Consider the following 13,049-nt stretch of genomic DNA (forward strand, 5'->3'; position numbering starts at 1 on the left):
ACGCAGATAAAATCTCAAGGAATATTCGATTCTGTGGAATTTGATCTCAGAGCGACAAAATCACTTCTTATCATGGTCCCATCTGGGGTGCCAATTTGTTGCACGTGCCACGCAGTGTGTTTTAACTCTTGTATCTTGCAAAGAAATTGCGAGTTGATTCAATAGCAATAAATGATGATATTTATTTATTTAACACAATTAATATCATAATAAACTAAACTACAAACTGACAGTTTACACTATAAATCTAAACAACTATCTTGTGCTTTAGCTTAACTCTGGATGATCATCTCCCACCACACTAGATCTTGGCCTTGATCCACATGACGATGGTCATTTAGTCTTCTCCCGTTGGTCCCAGGGGTGTCCTCGCTTCTCATTAGTTACCACCCCTAGCGTGGTGTTGTGGTGATTCTTATACCTGAAAGTCTTTGCGCCTTTTGGGTGACTCCTTACTGTTCACCAATGGATCAATCAGACTCGATCACCCTGATCAATCAGACCCAACCAGACATTGGCATGTCGATAGTAGAGTGGTCCTTGGGTATCCATTCGTGGAAGTCCTGGGCATACGTAGACCCCTCCAAGTAAGGGTGTGAGGCACCCCCATATCTGTACACACCCCAATGTTTCTGATCCCCCTGAGGGGGATAATCCAGTTGACTCTATTCAAACCCAAACTCAAGTAAGCATTTGTATGGTCTGCAGCTACCAGGTCAGATACATACTGTCTGTCTGTAGCTGCAGCCTGTCTGGATTCTGCAGCACAGTCACTTTGGTCAAGGCTTGCCTCAGTTTCCCAGCATGCCTCAGATATTGTCCAATCTTTGTAAATCCATCATAAGTTCATAATTTTGAGCGGCCACATCTTCATCAAACCTCTCTAAAAATTAAACTCCAATAGTCAACTACAATTTGCCCTTCACAAGTCCCTGCTGGCTTTCGAAATAACACCAAGCATCAGTGAAGTTTTTTTTCTGATTATTGTTTCTAAAACCCCACCCATCATTGATGTTAAACTGGCCAGCTTGTAGTTATTAGAGTGCCCTTACCTTTTTTGAATGTTTTCTCAGCCTCTCTCACGCCATTGCGCCCTTATCCAGGGAAGATTCAAATATTATGACAGAACTTTCCACAGTTTCCACTCCCAATTTCTTTTGAATGCTGCTATACAAATTGTCTAGAACAGGTGACTTATTCTCTATAAGCATAGCAAGCTTATTCGGTCCCTCCACTATCACCTCAACCAATACCCTCTTCTACTGTTTTAAATTGTGAAGATCATTTCCTGATTTTTCACAGAAGGATCCTGAAAAACACCTTAATCAGCCAGATAGCCCACTTTAGGTGTTATATGAATCAATATTCCCATGCTGTTCAGAACAATACCGTAGCACCATTAATGGCCATGTGAGGAGACAGTTTCACATTCAGGTGGCAAGACAGAAGTTCTAACGGTGCTACACTGAACTGTCAACCTAGATTATGCACTCAAATCACTGAGCCTTACAAAATTATGAGACATGATTTGGAGATGCCGGTGTTAGACTGGGGTATTCAAAGTTAAAAATCACACAACACCAGGTTATAGTCCAACAGGTTTAATTGGAAGCACACTAGCTTTCGGAGCGACGCCCCTTCATCAGGTGATTGTGGAGGGCTCGATCGTAGCACAGAATTTATAGCAAAAATTTGCAGTGTGATGTAACTGAAATTATACATTGAAAAATTGATTGTTAAGCCTTTCATCTGTTAGAATACAGTGATAGTTTCACCTCTTTCATGTGTAAATCACAAAACCCTTTTTTTAAAAGTTGCATTCTCGGGTTTGCTGTTAACAATGGTGATAGCTAGACAATATGTTGAAGGTATGTTAGCCCCCTGTGTTTTCGGTCTATGACCTGATGTTTAGATTGATTCTAATCTAAAAAGTGAGATAACAGAGTTTTAAGTGCTTGGAGTGTGCTGCCAGAGGAGGTGGTAGAGGTGGCAGATACAATGGCAACTATTAAGAGTCGTCTTGATATATATAAGTAAGCAAAGATTTGGGGGATATGGATCATATTTGGGTAAAAGATTTATAGTTTAGGAAGGTGTAATGTGTCACCACAGCTGTGGTGACCTGAAGGGCCAGATCAAGTGCTGTACTGTTCTTTTGTTCTTTCTACTAAATGCAGAGCAAGATGACACAGGAACGTACCAACAGAAAACTAATTCAGGACTGAAGTCAGGAAGAACTCTCAGAATTTATTCAGGTCAAGTCCTTGAGAAATCTACTTCTGTGATCTCGAGTGGAAAGTTAATGCCGTAAATCAGCTTTGGTAAAGGGAGTGAGTGGGTGGTGAGACAACCATCAGAGACAATCTGTTAATGAATGGAGTTTGGTACAAAATAACGACAATAACAGATTACAAAGAGGAACCAAATCTGAAAAGCGATTGTAGAAATCGGTCTTGGAGGGGAAGGTTGAGCAATTCGTCACACATTTCTATCCTCATTCTGAGCTGACATCACAAGTTGCCTTCACCACAGGAAGAATGAGGAACCCACCAACTGAATTACTGTTAGTTTCTAAACTCTACAGAACATTGCCACAGAAATCCTCAAAGGACAGAAAGCTAAGAAAGGGTTTAGGGGTCATGCTGTAACAGAGTCAAGAGTGTGGTGCTGGAAAAACACAGCAGGTCAGGCAGCATTTGAGGAGCAGGAGAATTGACGTTTCAGTCATTCTGTTACACCCCACATACCATTATTATCCAGACAAAAATAGGCAAAACCTCTTCAAACACAGGAATTATGACCTCCCTGCCACATCCTTACATTGCACAGTTGGGGGGGTGGCACGGTAGCTAAGTGGTTAGCACTGCTGCCTCACAGCGCCAGGGACCTGGGCTCAATTCTAGCCTCAGGTGACTGTGTGGAGTTTGCATATTCTCCCCGTGTCTGCATGAGTTTCCTCCAAGTGCTCTGGTTTTGTCTCAATCCAAAAGTGTGCAGTTTGGGTGAACTGGCTATGCCAAATTGCCCATAGTGTTCAGGGATGTGCAGGTTAGGAGTAAATGTGGAGTATTGGTTAGGAGGGTGGGTTGCTCTTCAGAGCGTCAGTGTGGACTTTTTGGGCTGGATGACTCATTTCCACACTGTAGGGATTCTATGAGTTAGTTTAGAACTGAGGCTGGTTTATTGTATAGGGATCTGATCAGAAGGGCTGCCAAATTGGTTTAGAGATATATTGTGTGCTATGATTGTATGATATTTTAATCACATGACATCAGGCCATATCATGCCTGATCACATGACTTCCACAGCATTACCATTAGGAAATCTATTTAGTGAAAGTGTGTGAAACATGAATATGTGGCATATTCAGATAACTCGGTTGGTGCGCTACTTCTTGACATCAGACTGGTTTGCCTGGCTGCAAACTCCAGGGCAGGAAAGAAGTCTGCATCAAGTACATTAACGATCCCAAGGTTAGAAGATGGGTCTAGGCTAGGTGTACATGCCCTTGTTTATACAGTAATGCCCTCCTCAGTTGGCTGTAGAACCTGAAATCCTGGTATATTCATCAAACCTGCTATTAATCAAATTCCATCAGAAACCTCTTCCACCAGCACAGCATCCTTTGACACCAACATATTAGGAATGCAGACTGGAACAAGTTATTGATGTGCAGAATTACAAAATGCAAACAAATCATCAGTCTAGCCAGTCCATACTGATGTATAATATTCATGGGAGCATTATCCTGTTATTCCCATCGCTTTATTCTTCTTTCCTTCAATTATCCATTTAGCCTACTTCAAGATGTTGACAAGTTCTGCATAAGTCACTAACTCCAATTGTGTATCTCACAGCCTTCTGTATTTCTCCTTCTCTTTCCTAAATGTTTATTGTAAATCTTATATCTAGATCCCTTGACCACTGAAGTCATCTGTTATCTCACCTTTCATATACAATTTATTCAATTTTGTCAAATCATCTGTTAGTCTCTTCAGTTACAAGGGAGATAGGCCCAATGTTGTCTGTGTCCAGCTGAATTAACCCTGTATTAAGTGCTGCTTTTGTTAATAACGTCAAGGATGGACACTGTCACAACTTGAAAGATATGAGCTTGTAGTTTTAATTAATAAATGGAAGGCGAGATAGAAATATGGTGAGATGACTTGGAGATATTTTTAATAACCTGTTTAGAGATGTTATTACACACCACCGCAATAGGTAGGGCTTCAACCTGGACCTCCTAGCCTAGTGGGAGAGACACAGCCACCATACTACAAGAGTCCTACCCTGAAAGGTTTAAAGGGATATAAGCCAAATGCAGACAAATGGGACAAGTTCAGTTTAGGAAACCCAATCAACATGGACAAGTTGGACTGAGGGATTGTCTCCATACTGAATAACTCTATGATTCTATGACTGGATAAATGAGACAGAGACTGAAGATTGAATGAGGTGGATAATGTGGATGGAAGGTAAGGAGATTACTAGGTATGAAAGGTAAGACGGTTGTTGGGGATGAATTGTGAGACTACTTCATGATGCATATTTGTGCTTACTGTAGTTTACTTAACCAATTCTGTTAAAACGGTTGGATCGATTACAAACAAAGTTTCATGTATTCCAACTTTAATGTACATATAATGTGAAGTACTACCAACCAAATAAATTTATGTGGGAACTTTGTGTCCCTTGTTTCAGTTCTTGATCTCAGTCTCTGTCAAGACCTAAATACCATTAGAATTTGACACCATTCTCCTTCCTGTGCTTCCTAACCACCTCAATAAAACCAGTTCATACAAAGAACAAAGAAAATTCCAGCACAGGAACAGGCCCTTCGACCCTCCAAGCCTGCACCGATCCAGATCCTCTAAACCTGTCACCTATTTTCGAAGGATCTGTATCCCTCTGCTCCCTGCCCATGTATCTGTCTTGATACATCCTAATGAATGCTATCGTGCCTGCGCCGACCACCTCCACTGGCAACACATTCCAGGTACCCACCACCTTCTGCACAAAGAACTTTCCGTGCCTATCTCCCTTCAACTTTTCCCCTCTCACCTTGAACTCATGACCCCTAGTAATTGAGCCCCCCCACTCTGAGAAAAAATTACTTGCGAGCCACCCTGTCTATACTTCTCATGATTTTGTAGACCTCAATTAGGTCTCCCCTAAATTCCATCTTCCTACTGAAAATAATCCTAATCTACTCAACCTCTCTTCATAGCTAGTGCCCTCCATACCAGCCAACATCCTGGTGAACCTCCTCTGCACCCTCTCCAAAACATCCACATCCTTTTGGGAATGTGACAACCAGAACTGTAGGCAGTATTCCAAATGTGGCTGAACCAAGCTTCAGAGGAACCTCGATTATCCGAATATCAATTATCTGAATTTCCGATTATTCGAAGAAGATCTCAAGGTCCCGACAGAAACATTACATCAAAGAGGCGTTTCCAACACTGATTGTGTCTTTTGTTTACAATGATTAAGAATGAACCCATCTTACTGAAATGCTGCTGAGAACAGTCCTGGACATCAATGGGAGCCCAGGCACTGTCTCCAAACGACCAACCTCCCACCCTCTCTCTCTCCCCACACTTTCCCTGGAGTTCTACACAGGGGTGTACCCTAAACTCCTCCCCTTTCCCCAGATAATCTCTCTAATATTGTCCTGTACAGAGCTAAGGTGGAATCTGTCAAAAAGTTGCAGTAAAAAAGGCGTGTGTGTGGAGACTCACCCTTCAAGGGCAGCAGTCTTACTGTTGGTGTCCAGTCCCGCTGCCCTGGAGGGGATTTGGATTTGGGGGGGTGGGGGGGGGGTTCAGTGATGGATGGGGTTGGGAGCTGGCAAGGGCGGACGGGGGGACGGTGTTGGACGGGGTTGGGGGGTGGACGGGGGGACGGTGTTGGACGGGGTTGGGGGGTGGACGGGGGGACGGTGTTGGACGGGGTTGGGGGGGACGGGGGAATGGTGTTGGATGGGGTTGGGGTGGCGGATGGGGGGATGTTGTTGGACGGGGTTGGGGCGCGGACAGGGGGGATGGTGTTGGACAGGGTTGGGGGCGCGGATGGGGTGGATGGTGTTGGACGAGGTTGGGGGGCGGACGGGGGGATGATGTTGGACGGGATTGGGGCGGACGGGAGGATGGTGTTGGACGGGATTGGGGCGGAAGGGGGGATGGTGTTGGACGGGGTTGGGGGGGTCAGGGTGATGGTGTTGGACGGGGTTGGGGGGGCAGATGGGTGAATGGTGTTGGACGGGGTTGGTGGGACGGGGGGATGGTGTTGGACAGGGGTTGGGGGGGTGATGTTGGCCGGATTGGGGATCGGACAGGGGGGTTGGTGTTGGACGGGGTTGAGGGGCGGGCAGTCGGGGGGATGGTGTTGGACAGTGTTGGGGGGGACGGGGGGATGTTGTTGGACGGGATTGGGGGGGACGGTGTTGGACGGAGTTGGGGCGGACAGGGGGATGGTGTTGGACTGGATTGGGGCAGACGGGGTTGGGGCGGACGGGGGTGTGGTGTTGGTCGGGTTGGGGCAGACGGGGGTTAGTGTTGGATGGGGTTGGGTGGTCAGGGGGATGGCGTTGGACGGGATTGGGAGGAACGGGGGGATGGTGTTGGACGGGATTGGGGGGAATGGGGGGATGGTGATGGGCAGGATTGGGGGGAATCGGGGGATGGTGTTGAACGGGGTTGGGGATCGGGGGATGGTGTTGGACAGGGTTGGGGGGATCATGGTGATGGTGTTGGCGGGGTTGGGGGGAGCAGATGGGGGGACGGTGTTGGACGGGGTTGGGGGGCCGGACGAGGGGATGGTGTTGGATGGGATTGAGGGGACAGACGGAGGGTGGTGTTGGACGGGGTTGGTGGGGCGGATGGGGGGATGGTGTTGGATGGGTTTGGGGGGGGAGCTGATGAGGATGGTGTTGGACGGGATTAGGGGGACGGACGGGGGGACGGTGTTGGACGTGGTTGGGGGGGTGCGGCCGGGGGTCTGTGTTGGACGGGGTTGGGGGGGACAGGGGGATGGTGTTGGATAGGGTTGGGGGGGATGGGGGTATAGTGTTGGACGGGATTGGGGGGAACAGGGGGATAGTGTTGGACAGGGTTTGGGGATCAGGGGGATGATGTTGGACAGGGTTGGGGGTTAAGGTGATGGTGGTGGATGGGGTTGGGGGGGCAGATGGGGGGACGGGGTTGGGGGGCGGACGGGGGAATGGTGTTGGACGGGGTTGGGAGGCTGCGGGGGGATGGTGTTGGACGGGGTTGAGGTGGCAGACAGGGGGGGTGTTGGACGGGGTTTGGGGGGGAGAAGGTGTTGGACGGGGTTGGTGTGGAGGACAGGGGATGGTGTTGGACGGGGTTGGGGTGGCGGACAGGGGGATGGTGTTGGACGGTGTTGGAGGGTGACGGGGGGATAGTGTTGGACGGGGTTGGGGGGTACGGGGGATGGTGTTGGACGGGGTTGGGGGGGACAGGGGATGGTGTTGGACGGGGTTGGGGTGGCGGACAGGGGGATGGTGTTGGACGGTGTTGGAGGGTGACGGGGGGATAGTGTTGGACGGGGTTGGGGGGTACGGGGGATGGTGTTGGACGGGGTTGGGGGGGACAGGGGATGGTGTTGGATGGGGTTGGGGTGGCGGACGGGGGGATGGTGTTGGACAGTGTTGGAGGGTGACGGGGAGATAGTGTTGGACGGGGTTGGGGGGTATGGAGGGGGATGGTGTTGGATGGGGTTGGGGGGAACAGAGGGTCGGTGTTGGGGGGGAGGGGGGGTCGTGTTGGACGGGTTTGGTGGTGACGGGGGATGATGTTAGACGGGGTTGGGGGGGCAGGGGGATGGCGTTGGACGGGGGTTGGGGGGTGACGGGGATGGTTTTGGACGAGGTTAGGGGTGACGTCGGGATGGTGTTGGACGGGGTTGGAGAGCGGACGGGGGGATGGTGTTGGACGGGGTTGGGGGGGCGGACAGGGGGTCAGTATTGGACGGGGTTGGTGGGGGAGTTAGGGGGATGGTGTTGGACGGGATTGGGGAGGACGGGGGTTGGTCTGGCACGGGGTTGGGCTGGGCAAACGGAGGGACGGGGGTGGTGTTGGACGGGATTGGGGAGGACGGGGGTTGGTCTGGCACGGGGTTGGGCTGGGCAGACGGAGGGACGGGGGTGGATGGGGGGATGGGGTTGGACGGATTGGGGGGTGGATGGGGGGATGGTGTTGGACGGGGTTGGGGCAGACGGGGAATGGTGTTGGGCGGGGTTGGGGGATGGTGTTGGACGGGATTGGGGCAGACAGGGGGATTGTGTTGGATGGGATTGGGGCGGACGGGGGGATGGTGTTGGACGGGGTTGGGGTGGGCAGATGAGGGGACGGTGTTGGACGGGGTTGTGGGGCATGGGGGGGGATGGTGCTGGACGGGGTTGGGGTGCAGATGGGGGGATGATGTGGGACGGGGTTGGGGCGACGGGGTGATGGTGTTGGACGGGGTTGCGGGAGCACGGGGGGATTGTGTTGAATGGGGTTGGGGTGACATGTGAGGGATGGTGTTGGATGGAGTTGAGGGGGTGCGGGGAATGGTGTTGGACGGGGTTGGGGGGAGCGGGGGGTCAGTGTTGGACGGGGTTGGGAGGAACAGGGGAATGGTGTTGGATGGGGTTGGGGGGAACGGAGGGTCGGTGTTGGACGGGCTTGGGGGGAATTGGGGGGATGGTGTTGGACGGGGCTGGGGGTGACGGGGGGATGGTGTTGGACAGGGTTGGGGGCGGACAGGGGGATGGTGTTGGACGGGGTTGGGGGGGCGGACAGGGGGTCAGTATTGGACGGGGTTGGTGGGGGAGTTAGGGGGAGGTGTTGGACGGGGTTGGGGAGGACGGGGGTTGGATGGGGGGATGGTGTTGGACGGGGTTGGTGGGAGAACGGGGGATGGTGTTGGACGGGGTTGGGAGGGCGGATGGGGGGACGGTGTTGGACAGGGTTGGGGGGCCAAACGTGGGGAAGGTGTTGGACGGGGTTAGGGGGATGCCGGGGGGGATGGTGCTGGAGGGGTTTGGGTGCGCGGATGCGGGGGCATGGTGTTGGACAGGGTGGGGGGGACGGGGTGATGGTGTTGAATGGGGTTGGAGTGGTGGACGGGGAATGGTGTTGGATTGGGTTGGGGGTGTGCGGGGGATGGTGTTGGACGGGGTTAGGGGGACCGGGGGGTCGGTGTTGGATGGGGTTGGGGGGAACGGTGGGGTCACTGTTGGACGGGGTTGGGGGGACAAGGGGATGGTGTTGGACGGGATTTGGGGGTCAGGGGGATGGTGTTGGACGGGGTTGGGGGTGAAGGGGGTATGGTGTTGGACGGGGTTGGGGGGGCAGCTGGGGTGTTGGTGTTGGACGGGGTTGGGGTGGCGGACGGGAAGTTGGTGTTGGACAGGGTTGGGGGGGACGGGAGGATGGTGTTGGAAGGGGTTGGGGGGTACGCAGGGATGGTGTTGGTCGGGATTGGGGGGCAGACGGGGGGATGGTGTTGGACAGGGTGGGGGAGACAAGGGGATCGGTATTGGACATGGTTGGAGGGATGGCTGAGGGGTTGGTGTTGGAGGGGACAAGGGGATGGTGTTGGATGGGGTTTGGGGGTACGCAGGGATGGTGTTGGACGGGCTTGGGGGCGTGCGAGGTGATGGTGTTGGACAGGTTGGGGACAGACGGGGGGATGGTGTTGGACAGGGTGGGGGGGAGCGAGGGGACGGTGTTGGACTGTGTTGGGGGGTACGGGGGAATGGTGTTGGACGGGGTTGGGGGGTGGATGGGGGAATGGTGTTGGACGGGACTGGGGGGACGGACGGGGGGATGGTGTTGGACAGGGTTGGAACAGACGGGGAATGGTGTTGGGCGGGGTTGGGGGATGGTGTTGGACGGGATTGGGGCAGACAGGGGGATTGTGTTGGATGGGATTGGGGCGGACGGGGTGATGGTGTTGGACAGGGTTGGTGGTGGAACGGGGGGATGGTGTTGGACAGGGTTGGGGTGGGCAGATGAGGGGACGGTGTTGGACGGGGTTAGGGGGCCGGACGTGGGGATGGTGTTGGATGGGGTTGTGGGGCATGGGGGGGATGGTGCTGGACGGGGTTGGGGTGCAGATGGGGGGATGATGTGGGACGGGGTTGGGGCGACGGGGTGATGGTGTTGGACGGGGTTGGGGGAGCATGGGGGGATTGTGTTGAATGGGGTTGGGGTGACATGTGAGGGATGGTGTTGGATGGAGTTGAGGGGGTGCGGGGAATGGTGTTGGACGGGGTTGGGGGGGAGTGGGGGGGTCGGTGTTAGACGGGGTTGGGAGGAACAGGGGGATGGTGTTGAATGGGGCAATGGAGGGTCGGTGTTGGACGGGCTTGGGGGGAATTGGGGGGATGGTGTTGGACGGGGCTGAGGGTGACGGGGGGATGGTGTTGGACAGGGTTGGGGGCGGACAGGGGGATGGTGTTGGACGGAGTTGGGGCGACACGGGGGGTCGGTGTTGGACAGGGCTGGTGGGGTGTTGGGGGGATGGTGTTGGACGGGGTTGGGGGGACGGAGGGATGGTATTGGACGGGGTTTGGGTGGATGGGGGTTGGACAGGGGGATGGTGTTGGACGGGGTTGGGAGGACAAGGGGATGGTGTTGGACAGTTTTGGGGTGGCGAACGGGGGATGGTGTCGGACGGGGTTGGGGTGGTGGACGGGGGGATGGTGTTGGACGGGGTTGGGGGTGACGGGGGCGATGGTGTTGGACGGGGTTGGGCGGTGGATGGGGGAATGGTGTTGGACGGGATTGGGGGGACGGACGGGGGATGGTGTTGGACGTGGTTGGGGAGCAGACAGTGGACAGGGGTTGGTGTTGGACAGGGTTGGGGGGACGGGGGATGGTGTTGGATGGGGTTGGGTGTGGGCAGATGGAGGGACTGTGTTGGACGGGGTTGGGGGCGGTTCAGGGGGATGGTGTTGGACGGAGTTGGGGGCGGTGCAGGGGGATGGTGTTGGACGGGTTTGGGGGGTGGATGGGGGGATGGTGTTGGATGGGGTTGGGGGGCGACGGTGTTGAATGGGGTGGGGGGTGATGGGGGTGTGGTGTTGGATGGGGTTGGTGTTGGATGCGGTTGGGGTGGCAGACGGGGTGGGAGAGACAGAGGGATGGTATTGGACGGGGTTGGGGGAGGGGGGGATGGTGTTGGACAGGGTTGGGGGGGACGGGGGGGGATGGTGTTGGACGGGGTTGGGGGGACTGGAGGATGGTGTTGGACTGGGTTGGGGGGGATGGGGGGATGGTGTTGGACGGGGCTGGGGGTGACGGGGGCGATGGTGTTGGACGGGGTTGGGGGGACGGACGGGGGATGGTGTTGGACGTGGTTGGGGAGCAGACAGTGGACAGGGGTTGGTGTTGGATGGGGTTGGGTGTGGGCAGATGGAGGGACTGTGTTGGACGGGGTTGGGGGCGGTTCAGGGGGATGGTGTTGGACGGAGTTGGGGGCGGTGCAGGGGGATGGTGTTGGACGGGTTTGGGGGGTGGATGGGGGGATGGTGTTGGATGGGGTTGGGAGGGTGGACGGGGGGACGGTGTTGGACGGGATTGGGGCGGACGGTGGGATGGTGTTGGGGGGATGCAGGGGGATGGTGTTGGACGGGGTTGGGGGTGGGCGGATGGGGGATGGTGTTGGATGGGGTTGGGTGGGACAGTGTTGGACAGGGTTTGGGGGGCAGACAGGAGGATGGTGTTGGACGGGGTTGGGGGGGACAGTGTTGGACAGGGTTTGGGGGGCAGACAGGAGGATGGTGTTGCACAGGGTTGGGGGGTGATGGGGGATGGTGTTGGATGGGGTTGGGGTGGTGACGGGGGCACGGTGTTGGACGGGGTTGGGGGAGTGGGGGGGATGGTGTTGGACAGGGTTGGGGGGGATGTGGGGATGGTGTTGGACAGGGTTGGGGGAACGGGGAGGATGGTGTTGGACGGGGTTGGGGGAACGGTGTTGGATGGGTTTGGGGGGTGATGGGGGGATGGTGTTAGATGGGGTTGGGGGGCGACGGTGTTGAATGGGGTGGGGGTGATGGGGGTGTGGTGTTGGATGGGGTTGGTGGGGTGACGGGGGGATGGTGTTGGATGCGGTTGGGGGGGCAGACGGGGTGGGAGAGATGGAGGGATGGTATTGGACGGGGTTGGGGGAGGGGGGGATGGTGTTGCACAGGGTTGGGGGGGACGGGGGGGATGGTGTTGGACGGGGGGGATGGTGTTGGACGGGGTTGGGGGGACTGGAGGATGGTGATGGACTGGGTTGGGGGGGATGGGGGGATGGTGTTGGACGGGGCTGGGGGTGACGGGGGGATGGTGTTGGACAGGGTTGGGGGCGGACAGGGGAATGGTGTTGGACGGATTTGGGGCGGCACGGGGGGTCGGTGTTGGACAGGGCTGGTGGGGTGTTGGGGGGATGGGGTTGGATGGGGTTGGGGGGACGGGGGGATGGTATTGGACAGGGTTTGGGTGGATGGGGGTTGGACAGGGGGATGGTGTTGGACGGGGTTCGGGGGACAAGGGGATGGTGTTGGACGGGGTTGGGGGAGACGGGGGGATGGTGTTGGACAGGTTTGGGGTGGCGGACGGGGGATGGTGTTGGACGGGGTTGGGGGTGACGGGGGCGATGGTGTTGGACGGGATTGGGCGGTGGATGGGGGAATGGTGTTGGACGGGATTGGGGGTACGGACGGGGGATGGTGTTGGACGTGGTTGGGGGGGCAGACAGTGGACAGGGGTTGGTGTTGGACAGGGTTGGGGGGACGGGGGATGGTGTTGGATGGGGTTGGGGATGGGCAGATGGAGAGACTGTGTTGGACGGGGTTGGGGACGGTTCAGGGGGATGGTGTTGGACGGAGTTGGGGGCGGTGCAGGGGGATGGTGTTGGACGGGTTTGGGGGGTGGATGGGGGGATGGTGTTGGACGGGGTTGGGAGGGTGGACGGGGGGGACGGTGTTGGGCGGGATTGGGGCGGACGGTGGGATGGTGTTGGGCGGGGTTGGGGGATGCAGGGGGATGGTG

The 13,049-nt window shown here is 55.5% G+C and overlaps 1 protein-coding gene across 4 annotated transcripts in view; it reads left to right on the forward strand.

Moving 5' to 3' along the window:
- The window catches only part of mrps15 (mitochondrial ribosomal protein S15), a 78,949-nt gene extending 74,276 nt beyond the window's left edge, over positions 1–4,673 (forward strand). For all 4 annotated transcript variants that reach the window (XM_072548640.1, XM_072548641.1, XM_072548642.1 and 1 more), the window contains one exon: positions 2,178–4,673. In XM_072548640.1, the coding sequence (XP_072404741.1) occupies positions 2,178–2,311 (134 nt within the window). In that variant the 3' untranslated portion in view covers positions 2,312–4,673. The remainder of the gene's footprint in view (positions 1–2,177) is intronic.
- The last annotated feature ends 8,376 nt before the right edge of the window (positions 4,674–13,049 follow it).

This window comes from Chiloscyllium punctatum, chromosome 27 (assembly GCF_047496795.1).
Source record: "Chiloscyllium punctatum isolate Juve2018m chromosome 27, sChiPun1.3, whole genome shotgun sequence".
NCBI classification, from domain to species: domain Eukaryota; kingdom Metazoa; phylum Chordata; class Chondrichthyes; order Orectolobiformes; family Hemiscylliidae; genus Chiloscyllium; species Chiloscyllium punctatum.